The 15,675-nt window shown below is 52.3% G+C and overlaps 1 protein-coding gene and 1 pseudogene across 2 annotated transcripts; both read right to left on the bottom strand.

Annotated features, from left to right (window-relative positions):
- Positions 1-526: 526 nt before the first annotated feature.
- Positions 527-15,033, bottom strand: SLC4A9 (solute carrier family 4 member 9). Its single transcript, XM_021711394.1, has 20 exons — positions 14,822-15,033; positions 14,334-14,494; positions 13,928-14,041; positions 13,434-13,489; positions 12,776-12,933; positions 12,414-12,501; positions 11,894-12,051; positions 11,128-11,244; positions 10,806-10,980; positions 10,513-10,646; positions 10,078-10,340; positions 9,143-9,201; positions 8,710-8,898; positions 8,469-8,582; positions 5,615-5,776; positions 5,317-5,495; positions 4,011-4,083; positions 1,726-1,794; positions 1,290-1,463; positions 527-685 (listed from the first exon to the last, which is right to left on the bottom strand). The coding sequence occupies exons 1-20, from the start codon at positions 15,031-15,033 to the stop codon at positions 527-529; spliced, it is 2,814 nt and encodes a 937-aa protein (XP_021567069.1).
- Positions 7,699-8,231, bottom strand: LOC103258464 (annotated as a pseudogene). The gene has a single exon (XR_504185.1). The product of XR_504185.1 is annotated as a deoxyuridine 5'-triphosphate nucleotidohydrolase, mitochondrial pseudogene (transcript).
- Positions 15,034-15,675: the final 642 nt, after the last annotated feature.

Below are 15,675 nucleotides of genomic sequence, written 5' to 3'. Positions count from 1 at the left end.
GTCTGATCCCGCCCCCCCCATTCCCCCCATTTCCCTCACACCCTCACCTTCATGCTGTTTCCTGGGTCTCCATTCCCAGACTCCTACTCCAGCTAATTCACAGAGATGTTGATTTCTGGAGCCTTTGGTTGATACATCAGCTCTGACTGTGAAAGAGAGATTCCAAGGTGGGTTGAAAATAGACAGAAAGACAGAGACAGTGAGAGATAAGCACAGAAAATGAGACCCACTGACAGGATGTAAGCCCACAGTGAGACAACACAAAGATCGGGGTTAAGAAAGACAGCCCAAAAGAGCTGTGACCCCTGCCCTATCCACCCCCATGGACTCATAAACCAGGGCCCCTGTTCCATGAAGAAAGATCTCCCTTGCCCTTTCAGTCTGCCTATGTCAATATGGAGGTAAGGGGAGTGATTGTGTTGATCAGATCTTCAGGTTTAATGGAGATACTATTTAGGGACAGCTCCCAGACAAGAGCACTGTCCCAACCCCTGCCCCATTCTTCTGAGAGGATCCAGCCCGGAGCTCACATCTCATTGTCACTTCCACGGAATGAGTGCTCTGGCTCCAGCCCCTTTTCTGGGATGCTCCTGTCCTCTTGGGGCATCAGCTCATCCAGCCAGAGGAGTTCGTGTGGTGAGAAGACCCACTCCAGGGCCTTTCGGACCCCCACCAGGCCTAACAACTGCAAGAATAGAAACACAGCCCAGGGCTGTCAGCAACAGCAGCAAGAACATTAACAATAGTAACATTTATCAAGCACTTCCTATGTGCTAGGCATTGTGTATGTTTCACTGAATGCTAACACATTTCTATGGACAGCTACAATAACTGTTCCTATTATATACAGAGAAGGAAACTGAGACCCTGAGAAATTAGTTACTTCCCAGAGGTCACACAACTGGGATGTGGTAAACAGATAGGTTCTACTGCAAAGCTCACGGCCCTTAACTTCCTCAATAAGAACAAGGCCAGAAGCCACCTGTGTTATCTGTCACCTCACTGAGCAACAAAAGTGTCAGCATTTCCTCTCCCAGGACCTCAGTTTTTTTCTGGATTTTATATTCCTACCTGTGCTTTATCAGCCCAAAGAGGTTGGGAAAGGAGGTAAATCAAATATCCCAGGACATATCTGTAGGTATTCCTCTGCCGTCTTTCTTTGACTTAAGGTTCCCAACCATGCAGAGCCATGGCAAGTGAGAGGGGGGAGATTCTTCCTAGTGGAGGCCTTGACCACCCTTCCAGGCTCAGAGCCTCCCAGGACACCGCCCAACCCTGCCCCAAGTCACCATGAGGGGGAAGATGATGGCTGCAGGGGTAGACTTGGCTATCCACAGAGCACCCAGGCAGGCAAGCTGAATGACTGTGAAGAGGTGTACCCTGCTCAGAGGCACGTGCCGCAACAGTAGCAGGTCTGGCTGGTGTTTTGCTGGCATCAACAATAGGTACACTCTCTTCATGAACTGAAGCAACAAGAGGAAGAGGAAAGCAAGGCACTTAGGTAGCCTGACAGGAGGGTGTCACTGTTACCTATCTCAGCTCAGCATAGGGGGAAAGGCAGAAGGCTCCCCTGGCCCCTTTCCCACCCAGAGGGCGGCAGCGGAGTCCTTGTGCCCAGGAGAGGCAGGAAAAGGGGACAGAAGGGGAACTGACAAGTATAGGCAGGAGATGCAGCAGGAAAGAAAAAAAAGTATGTGGTTGCTAGGTGATTGTTAATAGGCTCACCTGGATGCTGCTAAGCGCTGCCACCCCCATGTACAGGAAGATGCCATAGAGCACAGGCATTGGGATGAACTGGTAGGAAGAAGTGGAAAACTGACAAAGGAGTCTGCCCACCGCCCAGATGTCCCACCTAAGGCTCCAACTCCAGCCTCTAGCATTTAGCATCCAAGCCTGCCCAAGTCTTTCCTTTCCCTTCACACCTTGCATGCCTGGTCTCTGAATCCTTATATCCGTCATTGTCTTCATTTTACAAATGGGGAAATTGAAGTTCAAAGGGACTAAGTAACTTGATCCATCACCTGGCCTACCTCTCTAGTCTTATTTATTTATTTGTTTGTTTGTTTTTTAGAGACAGGGTCTTGCTCTGTCACCCAGGCTGGAGTGCAGTGGTGCAATTCTAAATTCCTTTAAATTCCTGGGCTCGAGTGATCTTCCGGCCTCAGCCTTTCGAATACCTAGAACTACAGGCACATGCCACCACACCTGGCTAACTTTTATATGTAGTAGGGATGGACTCTCACTATGTTGCCCAAACTGGTCTCAAATTCCTGATCCCAAACGATCCTCCTGCCTTGGCCTTCCAAAACACTGGGATTACAAACATGAGCCACCATTCTCAGCTCTACAGTCTTATCTATCACAGTCCCCTCTGTTATTTTTTTCTTGTTTAGAGACAAGATCTCGCTCTGTTGCCCAGGCTGAAGTGTGGTGGTACCATGATAGCTCACTCGAACTCTTGGTCACATATGACCCTCCCACTTTAGCCTCCTGAGTAGCTGGGATTACAGGCGCACATCATCATCATGCTTCCACACACCCTCTGTTCTTTATGTTTTCACCGTACTAGCGCCTTTCCTTCCCTCAACATGCCCAAGTTTCTTCCTACCCCTTACGAAGCCTTTTGCTTTGCTATTCTCTCCACCTAAAATGCTCTTTCACATGGCCAGTTCCTTCTTACTGCTCACGCCTCCTCTCATGACACCCCAGAAAGGCCTTCACTGACCACGCAGTCTAAGGTTGTCCCTGGCACTCTTTTTTTTTTTTGAGTTGGAATCTCACTCTGTCACTCAGGTTGGAGTGCAGTGGCACGGTCACAACCACTGCAGCCTCGACCTTCTGGGCTTAGGCAATCCTTCCACCTCAGCCTTTCAAGTAGCTGGAACCACAGATGCATGCCACCACGCCCGGCTAGGTTTTGTGATTTATTGTAGAGACAAGGTCTCCCCAAGTTGCCTAGGCTGGTCTCGAACCCCTAGAGATTCAGGCAATCATCTCACCTCGGCCTCCCAAAGTGCTGGGATTACAGGCTGAGCCACAGCACCCAGCCAGTCCACGGCACTCTTAATCACCTATCCTCTTTTATTTCTCATAAAAGTTATCACTATCTGAAGTTATCCTATTTTCTTGTTTTAATTTTTTAAAATGCCTCCTCTTATCAGACTGCAAGGATGGAAACACGATCTTTTGTGACCACCATTATGTCCCCAATACCTAGAACAGTGCTGAGTCTGTGGCCTATGCTCGGGAGCTACCTGCCAAATGAGAGTCACCCGGTTAGTAAGTGGCTGATCCAGTCCATCTGGCTCTCTCCACGACTCCACTCTCACCCATCCTCCATGACCTTTCCCTTCCCTAACCTCTTGTCATCCTGCCAGTGACTCTTGTCTGACATTCTCCACACCCTCCTTGACTGCTCTGCTGTCCTGGCTTGTTGAACCTTTCTACTATTACTTGCCACCTAATTTCGGTTCACGTGTTTATGTTGCTGGCAGCGGCTTAATTTCATATTCCTTCTCAGCATTCCCCTGCTACCCACTTCTTTCAGGTGCCTAGCAGAGTCTTGCACACAGCAGATGCTGAGGCAAAAGTGAAGGTTCTTTGCCTCAAGTTTTTCTGGGGTTTGACGATCATAGTCTTAGGCTTAGGCTTGTCGAGAGGCTGAAGCAAGGATAGCACATGGATGCTAGGGATGCTGGTGGCACGCCCATACCTCGCTCCCCTGAGTAGAAAGCCCACTGGCTGAGTTTGGGTTGGGTTTGAGTTTGAGTTTGGGTTCTCAGACAGAGCTGAGAAGCTGGCTCTCCTGGTGCGCTATTTTAAATTACTTTATCTCTTTAAGTTTTGGCTTCCTCATTGGTAAAATGCATGTGCCTCTCAGGGTTCATATGAGGAGTAAATAAGACCATGTAGGGAGAAAACATAACAGCACCTGGCACACAGTAAGATTCAGCTAGTGTCAGTTCTAGCACTTATCCTTACTGCACTGATCCTGATGCAACAAAGGATACCTTGAGCACAGGCGCCAGGAAGATGGAAACTCCTGTGAGGATGAAGACCACCAGGCCTGTCAGTCTCTGCTCTCTGTGGAGAGAGAGAGGAGTTAGCTGGGATCTGAGAGAGCCCCTGGGGTACCCAGGTTGGAGACCCTGGCCAGACACCAGTGCTGAACCTGGCAGCAGGAAGAAACTAGAAGGATACTCCAAATAGGTCACTGCAGCTTGATGTGAAAATTGGTGGAGAAGAAGGGGCAGAGCATTCGACATGAGAGACTCAGGTCCCTCCATGAAGGTTCATAGTTACTCTTTGTCTTTATTTTATTTTAATGGAAAACTGGCAATTTTTAAACTGCAATAAAGACTTACATTTCACAATTCAGAAAGTTGACTTCCTAAACTTTATTTTTTTTAATTTTTTAAATTTAAATTTTATTTTTTTAGTTAAAGTCGCCCAGGCTGGAGTGCAGTGCACGCTCACGGCCACCTCAGCGTCGACCTGCTGGCCTCCAGCGATCCTTCTCCCTCAACCTTCCAAGTGGCTGGAACTACAAGCGCACACACCTGGCTAATTTTTTATTTACTGTAGAGACAAAGTCTCGCCAAGTTGCTTGGGCTGGTCTCGAACCCACGGACTCAGGCAATCCACTCACCTCAGCCTCCCAAAGTGCTTGGATTACAGGCTGAGCCACAGCACCCTGCCTATTTATTTATTTATTTATTTATTTTGAGACAGGGTCTCACTCTCTTCCAGACTGGAGTGCAGTGGCACTATCTCAGCTAATCACAGCCTGAACCTCCTGGGCTCAAGCCATCCTTTTGCCCTAGCCCTCCAAGTAGCTGGGACTACAAGTGTGCACCACCATGCCCAGTTAGTTTTTGTATTTTTTGTAGAGACTAGGTCTCACTATGTTGTCCAGGCTGGTTCCAAACTCCAGGCCTCAAGCAATCCTCCCACCTCAGCCTCCCAAAGTAATAGGATTACAGGCAGACATAAGCCACCACTTAAAAGTCTATACTTTAAACAGTTAGATTGCTTCCAACAGTTACTCAATTGTTTTTGTGATGTATTCCTTTGTAACTTCTACATTGAATGGTGGCTTATTAGGCAGCACTTCACCTTGGCTGCCTCTACCCTTGCATCAGTGATGCTCCCCTGGGGACCCCTCCCAGTCCTCATGGCTGAAGGAGGAGAAGGAAGATCTGACTCACCCGTCTCGAAGTCCAGAACCCACCCATTCTGCTACCACAGTGCTTGTGGTGCACCAGCTTAGAATTTAACTCTGCATGTATCCCACATGCCTTGCTGCCCACCCCTCACCTGATGCCTAGGAAGCTGGGGGTCTCTCCAGGGGCACAGGCTCTGCTCTCTCTCCGAAGACTGTCCATGTGAGCCAGGGAGATGACAGTGGCTGAGACATACCAGGGCAGCCCAAGTGTTGAAGTGAGCAGCATCAGCACAGCCACACAGAAGAGGTCCAGATGGAAGCCAGCTCCCTTCTGCACATAGTGGTGGGGAGAAGAAGCTGGTCCAGATCTGAGCCCTCTGTCCCCTGAGGTGGGAGAGGGGAAGCTTGGGCTCCACCCTAGAGCTTCTGTCCCTTGGTCTAGGGCCTTACCCGAAGTCTGTATTCCATGCGATTGAGGATGACCGCTGTGATCTGCTGGTCCATGAAGATGAGGATGGACAGCAGCAGGGCAGGCAGGGCAGCTACCACACTCCACCACCAGGGATTGGCTCCAAAAGGCAACACCAGCCAGCCACGCCCAGGGAGTGTGGGCTGGGGTAGGGCATCGCATGGACAAGTTGGAAAGAGTCTCCCAAGAGTACCTCGCATGCACACCTCATCCTTGGCATTCCCCCACAACCCACCTCTGAGATACTGAATGTTAGGGGTGTGTGTACACAGATGATTCAAAGCATTCCAGTGCCTTAAAAGAGGGCAGAAAGGAGGGGGGACCAGCCTGGAGGTTGGGCTGGAGCCAGGGGTTCTGGGAGGGCTCGGGGAAGAGGAGGAGGTGGCAGATGAGGCCTGTTCACACTTTTTGCTATACAGAGCCCTCTTCCCTAGGCACCCCCCCCCATCCAGGGTGGGGCAACTCAAGTTCAGACCTGTCTTGATCTGGGGCAGGAGCAAGGCTGGGTGCGTCTGCGTCTGCTCTGATTATGAGCGTCTATGTGGGAGAGGAAGCCCCAGCTGCTGTCCTAGCTGGAGTCCCCCCTCCCCAGCCCTCCTGTCCTGGGGGAAGATGGAGGGAAGATCTCCAAATGCACAAAGTCAAGGAGTCAGTACTAAGCCTTGTCCTGTACACTGCCATGCCCCCCGGGGGCGGGACCCCAGCTTTACCAGATCAGAGCAGTTAGTAAGGGGTGCAGTGAAGAGAGTGAGGAACAGTGAAGTGGGCAGGCCTGTGCCAAGGGGAGGGAGAATCCATAAAAACAACAGCTAACATTTATTGGACTTGGTATATGCCAGGCACTGTGGTAAGTGCTTATACTATGATCTTCTGTAAACCTCAAAACAATTTATAGGGCAGGGACTATTATCTTTTTTTTTTTTTTTTTTTTTTTGAGTTGGAGTCTCACTCTGTCTCCAGGCTGGAGTGCAGTGGCATGCTGCTGGCCACCGAAGCCTCCATCTGCTGGGCTTCAGGGATCCTTCCGTCTCAGCCTTCCAAGTAGCCGGAACTACAGGCATGCACTACCATACCCGGCTAATTTTTGATTTATTGTAGAGACGAGGTCTCACTATTTTGCCCAGGCTGGCCTCGAACCCACAGGCTCAGGCAATCCTCTCACCTTGGCCTCCCAAAGTGCTGAGATTATGGGCTTGAGCCACTTCATCTGGTCTATTATCATTTATTATTTCCATTTTATAAATGAAGAAATTGAGGCCAGACATGGTGGTTTATGCCTGTAATCCCAGAATTTTGGGAGGCTGAGGCAGGAGGATTGCTTGAACCCAGGAGTTTGAAACCAACATGGGCAATATAGTGAAACCTCGTCTCTACAAAAAAATTTTTTAAAAATTAGTCTTGTGTGGTGGTGCACACCTGTAGTTCTAGCTACTTGAACCTTGATGGTTCCACTGCATTCCAGCCTGGGTGACAGAGTGAGATCCCGAATCAAAAGGCGGTGGGGGGGGAGTCTGGGTGTGGTGACTCATGCCTATAATCCCAGCATTTTGGGAGGTGGAGGCAAAAGGACTGCCTAAGCCCAGGGTTTCAAGACCAGCCTGAGCAACTTGGCAAGACCTTGTCGCGACAATAAATAAAAAAATTAACCCATAGTTCCAGCTACTTGGGAGGCTGAAGCAGAAGGCTTGACTGAGCCCAGCAGGTCAAAGCTGCGGTAGCCATGAGTGTGGCACTGCACTCCAGCCTGGCCACAAAGTGAGAATCAGACTCAAAAAGAAAAAAAAGAACTGAGACTTAGAAATGTGCATTAACTTGCCTAATGCACAGCTAGGAAGTGGCAGAAGTGGAAATTGAACCCAGAGCTGGCTGAACAGCTCCCATTCTCTTTTTTTAAAAACAGAGATGGGTTGGGGTCTTGTGATGTTGCCCAAACTAGTCTCAAGCTCCTGGGCTCAAGCATTCCTCCCACCTTGGCCTCCCAAAGTGCTGGGATTACAGGCATGAACCACTGCACCCAGCCAGAGCCCGTCCACTATTTTTTTACAAAACACCAAAACACTTTATTTTTAAGAAAAAAGTACAATTTCTTATTTTCTATTCTTGACATAAATTTTAATTATTTCCAGTGGAACCAAAACCTCCTGCACCCCTTTCAGTGTCATCTAAAACTCGAACTTCTTCTATTTCTGGATAAAAAAACATCCATTTACAAATGAGCTGTGCAATTCGGTGACCTTTTTTGACTTCAAACTTTTCCTTGCCAAAATTAAACAGTACAACACTAACATCTCCCCTATAATCTTCGTCTATGACAACAGCTCCTACATCTATAAAGTGTTTTGCAGTCAAGCCAGAACATGGAGCTACTCTTCCATAACAACCAGAAGGAAGAGCTATCTGAATGTCCGTTTTCACAAGAGCTTTCTCCAAAGCTGGTATTGTATCATCATAGGCACTGTACAGGTCATAGCCCTTGGCCCACGTGAACCCCCAAGTCGGGGCTGAGGCAAGCTTGGAGAGCCTGGCAAAGCGGAGCTGCATACTGCCTTCCTTCACAGGTTGGGGACCCTTGCTGGGAGAAATGGCAGGGGTCTCTTCAGAGCAGAAGCCCATCCTCTTAATCCCTACCCTACAATAGTAGCACTCACTTTTGTGTCTGCTTCAGTACCTCCTTTAATCCTTACGACAACTCTGTGAGGCCATTATTATTACTATTATAGCTTATGCATGAAGAAAGAAGCTTCAAAGAGTAGAAGTATGGAATTTATTTAGCTCCTTCCCCCAGGGTCTAGTGGCCCTGCTTTCCCCTCTGTCCCCATATCTTCTAGCTCTCACCTTGAACTCTCTGGGCACCATGAGCTTCGGTGTAGCCAGGCCCAGGAAGGCATCGAGACCACAACCCAGCAGGATGGCCAGGACTGAGGAGAAGTCGCTGAGCACCTTGCGTACCTGGCCATACAGTGGACACTCAGTCAGGTTTGAGCCTGCCATTCACCTTCCACACCCTTTCCCACTCTCAAGCAGGGCCCACGGGCAAGAGCTAGGACTTTCCTACAGAAGGAAAGGTGACACTCACCATAGAGGGGAAGAAGCGGCTGGTCTTTACATGCTTAAGGGCCGTGGCACAGAGGAAGGAAGTAAGGAAAAGAAGGAGGGAGAAGAAGGCGATGTCTGGGACCGAATGACAGCCAGGGCCACGAGGATGGCCTCCCTGCTGGGTGCACTCAAGTGGAGGTAGCAGTGACGCATTGATCAGGCCCAGGTCCTGTAGAGAGGGATGATCGAGGAGCAGTGGAGGAAATGTCCTGCTCTCCTGTACCCACCTTAAGGGAAGGGGGACCCTCAGGGACACCAAGGGCCCAGGTGGGAGGTCTCCAGCCATAGGAAATGGCTGAGCCTCAGTGACCTATGAAGATTTCCCCAGCCTACGAGCAGAAAGAGCCAGGAACCACTGCCTGCTTTGGCCTCCGCCCTTTCTTTCCCTGACCCTCCCAGGAGCAGTCCCTCACCGTGCTTAAGATGTCATCTTTGTCTTTTGGCCTCGTCCTCGTCCATTGAGACTCATTTTCTGGGAAGCAGAGAATTCAGGTGTATGCCCCCTCTCCTCAAACCTTCTCCAGCCCCATGGAATTCTAATCTGATGGGTTCAGCTGAACCAGAGTTCTTAGTTGTGACTCATCTGCCTGCTGAGTCCATCACTACCAAGCATGTGCACTTCAGGACACTGTTTCATGTCCCCGTCCCCTCGAATCCTCTACCCATCTGTATCCCTGGTGCTACACACAGGCCCTGACCACAGCAGATACCCGCTAGTGTTGGCTGAATGGGTGAGTACACAAGTCTGTGTATTTCCACCAGGGCCAAAACTGGTCTTGTTCACGCCTGCACCGGGTCTAGCGCACATTAGAGAGGACGCTTCTTCCCGGTCCTGGTGTCTCCTTCATGTGGAGGGCTGTAGGCAAGTATAATGCTCCAAGCCTCTCTCTACCTGGCCAGTCACGCTCACTCAGGGAAAGAGCAGTCATGTATCTGACTGGTTTGGTAGATAAATCTGGACATGCCTGGCCCTGCCTCTTCCTTTCTCCTCTTGTAGGTGTAAGCTGACTGCTTGGTGTATTAGCTCTGCTCCTCTGGTGCAAGATGGTCCCTGGCCAGTGCTGCCATGACTGGTGGGTACACCTATCTAATTGTGGCTTCTTCATTGGGAAACCCATTCACCTGTAGAGAGAACCCATGTCCTATCAGTGTTGTCAGAAATGAAGACACTTTGGGCCTTCCGTTGTCTTATTCCTTGATTCGGAGCCAAGTGGAAAGAGCACTGCTGGTCATTGGGTAAGTACTCAGCATTTTGCTGAACTTAACTGGAGGGGATAGTAAGGATACAACCCCTCACCTCCCTCCATCCTTCCTCACCTGGCCAGGGTCCCTATTCCCTCACACGCACCTCCTGGGCCCGGGTATTGGCAAAGGCAGCCATAGGCAAGGGACCCAGGCCTCTGGATGGGATAGGCATGGGTCAAGTTCAGCATTTTGCCCACGGCATCATAGATGAAGATGAGGCTGATGAGGGCACAGAAACCTTCCTCTGTGAAGCGGGTGAAGTAGCGCACCAGCACACTGGCTTCTGTGGCCACCAGAACCAGGCAAAACGTAGCCACCCAGATGCCCACCCACAGGCGGAAGGGCAGGTAGTCCAGTCTGTAATCTCTGTGGGGATGAGAGACAGGCAGGGCTTGGCAGGGCTGTCTGCTCCTACCTAACCCAGGCCAAGCGCCCCTTGAGCCAAACAGATAGCTCCCACCCTGTCCTATCCACCCAGCCAGGACCAGCAGATCATGGAGCTTGTGAGGGCCTGGTGAGGTGAAGCGAGTTCTCCTACCTGCTGAAAGAGAAGAGCAGGCGTTCAAAGACCAGCATTGGCCCGGTGCTGCTGAGGATGGTGAGGGGCTGGCCTGCCATCAGGCAGAAGGCAGTTCCAGCCACTGCGGTGCCCAGAAAACTTTCCAGCACTCCCTAGAAGCCGACAGGGGCTCAGCACAGAACCCTGGAGCCATCCGTTCAGGAGCCCAAGTTTCCAGGGAGTCTCCTCAACTCATCCATAGTCTCAGAGAAAAGGAACGACGAGGGGGATACCCAAGCTTGCGCCTGCCCCCCTCAAGCAACCCCACCCACCTGGGCACCGTCCGTGGCATCTCCCAGTAGACCCCCGAAAGTGATGGCGTTAGTGATGGTGGCCAGATAAATGTAGAGCACGGCCGAAAAGCACTGGGGGTGCAGGGCGTCCACGAAGTCGCTGGGGTACCACGAGGCCTTCCTGCGCACGTCCTGGACAAGGCCCCCAAACAGCCTCCCGCCCGAGGGTCGTCAACGATCCAGGTTCCCACACGCCCTACCCTCCTCCCCGCTGCTCCCCCTGTGGCCGGGTGAGCCTCTGGGACTCCCCTCCGACCCCCTCGCCGGACCCCAGCCCTTGCTCCCAGCCAGCTCGCCTCACCTGCCGGTCCGCTGCAACTCCGGGCTGGGCGCGTGCGGCTCCCGGCGGTGCCGGTCCTCGGCCGGGGTCCCTCGCTGGGCGGCGAGTCCCTGGACCTCCCGCAGTTGCGAGGGGAGCCTGAGGAAAAGGGAACCCCGGTTGGCTGAGGACGCCCAGCCGGTGCGCTACTCAGTCCCCAGCTCTCCCTGCCCTCTGGCGGCTGCGCGCGTCTTTGCAGGCAGACGGCCGGGCTCCGACCGTGGAGACTCGAGAAGGTGCAAGTCTGGCCGGGCTCGGAGGCTCAGCCTGGAATCCCGCACTTCGGGAGACCGAGGCGAGTGGCTTGCCTGAGCCCGCGGGTTCGAGACCAGCCCGTGCAACTTGGCGAGACCTCGTCTCTGCAATAAGTCAAAAATTAGCCGGGCGTGCGCGCCTGTAGTTCCGGCCACTTGGAAGGCTGAGGCAGAAGGATAGCAGGAGCCCAGCAGGTGGACGCCGGGGTGGCCGTGAGCGTGCCATTGCACTCCAGCCTGGGCGATGGAGTGAGACTCCGACTCAAAAAAGAAGGTGCAGGTCCTACTGTGACCTGTGGACGCCAGGTTCGGGCAGGGAAGGTCCTTGTTCAGGTCTCAGCGAAAGAGTGGTCTAGCAGAACTCAGAATCATGTCTGCCTGACTCCAAATCCAAAGATAAGGCCCCTTCTCTTTCCTGGAACCTGGCCTTTCTGCATCAGCAGAACTAGACCCAGGGATAGAAAGGTTCTGCATGGGACGATGGCCCCACGTACCTTTTGTGCTTTTGAGAGGGCAGACATTTGGGAGGGGAAATCCGGGATGTCGGGTCCCACCGACCTGGGGGGAGCACTGTCACCTCCTCCAAGAAGGCATCCAGGGCTGCCAGAAGGTCATGAAGGTTGCTGGCCCGACGAGCTGACCACTGGAATTGCTGTGGATGGGGCACAGAATGGGAAGTACGTGCAGACCTGGACTCTTCTATGCATTTCCCATCTCAAAACTAGACAAACATAAGTCACACAGGCAGACAAGTCCTTCATGCATGCATTCATCCATTCATTCAGTGAGTATCTACTGAGTGCCTACAGTATGCCAGCACTGGGTCCATCATGAGGCTACACTGGAAGTCAAGGAAACTTCAGTCCCCATGCTCATGGACACAAAGCCACCTTCTGCCTCACTGCTGTTCTTAGCCACACATACAGTGTACACACACACACACACACACACACACACACACACTCAAATGAGCCTGGGCATACATGCACAGACACACACACCTGCATGACTCACCGGGTCACTGAGGAGGACAGCCACTGCCCGGCCCATCTCATGGTAGCCCCTTCCTTGCATGGGGGGACCCAAGAGAAGGCAGAAAAACCTGAGGAGGGAACCAGGCCTCAAAGAGGGCCGGAGGCTGCTTTCCCACAAGGCAGCTCTGGCCTCTGATGCTCAGCTCTGACCTCTCCACCAACTCCCCTGCACACACTCCTGTCCACACCTACTCCACAATCCTGAACACTACCTCCTCCCCAGACCCCAGAGCACTATCTCTCCTTACCCCCAGAGAATTGAACCAAGATCGTCCAATCTCCTCCCTGGTAAAGTCCTTTTTCTGGGCTCCGGGGTCCCCAGCTCCCACTCAGTAGTCTTACCTGCTGGGGAGGGGCACCTCAGTGAGGGGCCCCAGCACCACAGGATCCCGCAGTCTTACGAAGGCCCCCAGTGGCTGTGTCAGGAAACCCAGCTCTCCGGCCAACACAGTCCCTGCCTCGGCCCCTGGAGGTAGCTTCCATCTCAGGGGGTTCTGACGCTGGGTGAGGATTCGAGGAGACACAATATGAAAGGTTATTTCTTCTTTCTCTCTCTCTCTCTCTCTCTCTCTCTCTCTCTCTCTCTCTCTCTCTCTCTCTTTGTCGGAGCCTCAGTCTTACTCTGTCACTCAGGCTGGAGTGCAGTGGCACATTCACGGCTACCACAACATTGATTGCTGGGCTCAGGTGATCCTTCCACCTCAGCCTTCCAAGTAACTGGAACTACAAGCATGCATCACCATGCACAGTTTTTTTGTTTTTTTAATTATAGAGACAAGGTCTCTCCAAGTTACCCAGGATGGTCTCGAACCCCTGAGCTTAGGCAACTCTCTCACCTCTGCCTCCCAAAGTGCCAGAATTATAGGCATGAGTCACCATGCCTGGCTACGAAAGGTTATTTCATGGGGCAGGATCTTAACTGATGAGGGGTCCAGTGGTGGGTGGGCTTTTGTTAATTCCTGTACCCCCTCCCATCCCTGTCAAAAGAAGGGCCACAAACCTGTTCTTTCAGGGGGGCTTCCTCATCATAAGAAACCTTTCTTGGGTGAGTAGATTCTACAAAATAGGATTGAGCAGTGATTGATTAAGAGCACAGGCATTGGGGTGGATCCACCAGGGCTCCCTGGCCTGTTTTACTACTGACAAGCTGTGAGAACTATAGCACACCTCCCCCCACCCCAGGCCTCAGTTTGCTCATCAATAAAATGGGGATAATTGTAGTACTACTCACAGGTTGGTATGAAGGTCAAGTGAGATGCCTAGTGCAAAGCTTGGGACAGTGCCTACTAGGTACATCCCTTCACAGAACTCAGGTATTATTCTAGCCCCCTTATCTTCTCCCCCCAGGATTACCACCAGCTTCCTCTGGCCCATGAGTCCTGGGTTGAGGTCTGAGCTAAGTCTGGGCGACTCCTGGATGAGGAAGGTGCAGGGGAAACCTGGAGCCCTCCCATCCCAGGGTCTTGGTCCTGGGCCTGGGGAGGGGCCTCTCACCCCAGCAGGGCCTGGTGCCTGTGGTCCTGATGTGGTGCTGTGGTTTCTGCAACAGCAAGGCCTGCAGTTGTCCTCTCAGCTCTGGGCTTAGTGGCTCCACCCTGGTCACCTGCTCTGGAGAATAGATGTAGGACTCAGATCCATTTCTGGGAGTCCCTCCTGCACACGCTGCCCCTTCAGCCTCTGCTCGGGTCCCTTTTCCTTTGAGGACTCTCAGGGAATGCTAGGGCCGATGAACTTGCTGCCCCACTCTGCTTTCCCATCTCTATCCTGTGACAGGATAGACAATCTCCAGGATTGTCTTTCTCCAGGTGAGGTGGGCTCCAGAAGATTCCAATACTTTGGGGGGAACACTGGGGGAATGGCATGGCTACCCAGGCCCCCCTTGCAAAGGTTCCCAGCTTACCCACGAGCTCTAGGAAGCTCTGAGCTGGACAGTCCAGCAGTACAAGGCCCTCAGCTAGCAGGCTGCGAAGCTTCTGGAGGCTGGGCAGTGCCAGGATGGGCACGTGGGGGGCGCTCCACCGGCCTGCACCCACCTCCAGCTTCTCTTCAAACAGTACCCACCTGCAATGGAGGGAGGTAGACAGTGTTACTGGGTCATCCCACCCATGTCCAGGGGCAGGGATGCAGGGGAGCCAGAGAAGGGAAGGCAGTGGGGGTGTCCTGGACTCAGTGGTGCAGAGTTTGTGCTCTCCTAGCAGTCACCCCTCATCTTGGGTCTTGGGGAACTCAAAACTAGCCTGCGGAAGGGCCTGGGTGTCACGGAGGGGAGGCTCTGAAGTAAGGGTACATAGACAGGGAAATTCCCATTTTCTGTGGGAAGCATCCCTCTAGGCGGAGTTCATATGAGAGGCCCCAGCTGGGGAAGAAGAAGGACCCCGTAGAACCCACCTGCCTGTCTCTCTCCACTCCAGTGCCTGGGGCCAGCCCAGCAGCTCATTCAGCTGAATGAAGAGCAGAGGGTCCTTGGATACCCCCAGTTCCCTGCTGTCTGTGTCTGAGGGGCCATCGGGGCTGGAGCCAGGGCTGCTGTTCAGCTCCCCTGCAGGAACACTTTCACGACCACTGGAGGTTTCAAACTCCTCCTGGCCTGGCAGTTTCATCTTGGCGAGACTTGCACAGAGTCTCAGAGCCAGTGCAGTCCTATGTTCTGAAGCCAGGAGCCTTCTGGCCAGCTGCATTTATAATGCACCCCCACCACAGCACAACACAAACAGAACAAGACCTGCTAACTCCGGAACGTACCTGTCACCTTCTCCTCTACTTGCTTCCCCCAACACCCACTGGCCTGAGAGTGTTTATAAGGCTAGCCTGACCTTTCCCGGGCTCTCCAGAAATGCCCAATCTGGGGCCAAAGTGTGTGTGTGCATTTCCTGTGTGATCAGGTTTGACCCCACTGTGTTTTGTGTAAATAAACAGGAGTAAGCGGCTGGACTAGGTCTGAGGACTGACAGTCCTAGATTATGCTGCCTCATACATACAGGTAGGGGCCCAGCCTGTATCAAATACAAACACCAAACACCCAGGACTGTTTTGGGTGTCACCAACACACCCTGGGGGCCACAGACACACTCATTTGGACAAACAGGAACCTCATCAATAACTGGGTCTGTGGGAATCAAACAGGATAAGAGAGACAGCAGGGAGAGCCCCTGCCCATTAAATGGGATGGAAAGTGGAGGCAGTTCATGGAGGACACAGGGCCTGAGTTCTCAATTCTTTTTTTTTTTTTTTGAGTTGAAGTC

This window comes from Carlito syrichta, unplaced genomic scaffold (genome assembly GCF_000164805.1).
Source record: "Carlito syrichta isolate Samal-C Ts95f unplaced genomic scaffold, Tarsius_syrichta-2.0.1 Scaffold302231, whole genome shotgun sequence".
Taxonomy (NCBI): Eukaryota; Metazoa; Chordata; class Mammalia; order Primates; family Tarsiidae; genus Carlito; species Carlito syrichta.
Note: the sequence above shows the minus strand (reverse complement) of the source record. Positions and strands in the feature narration are given on the sequence as shown.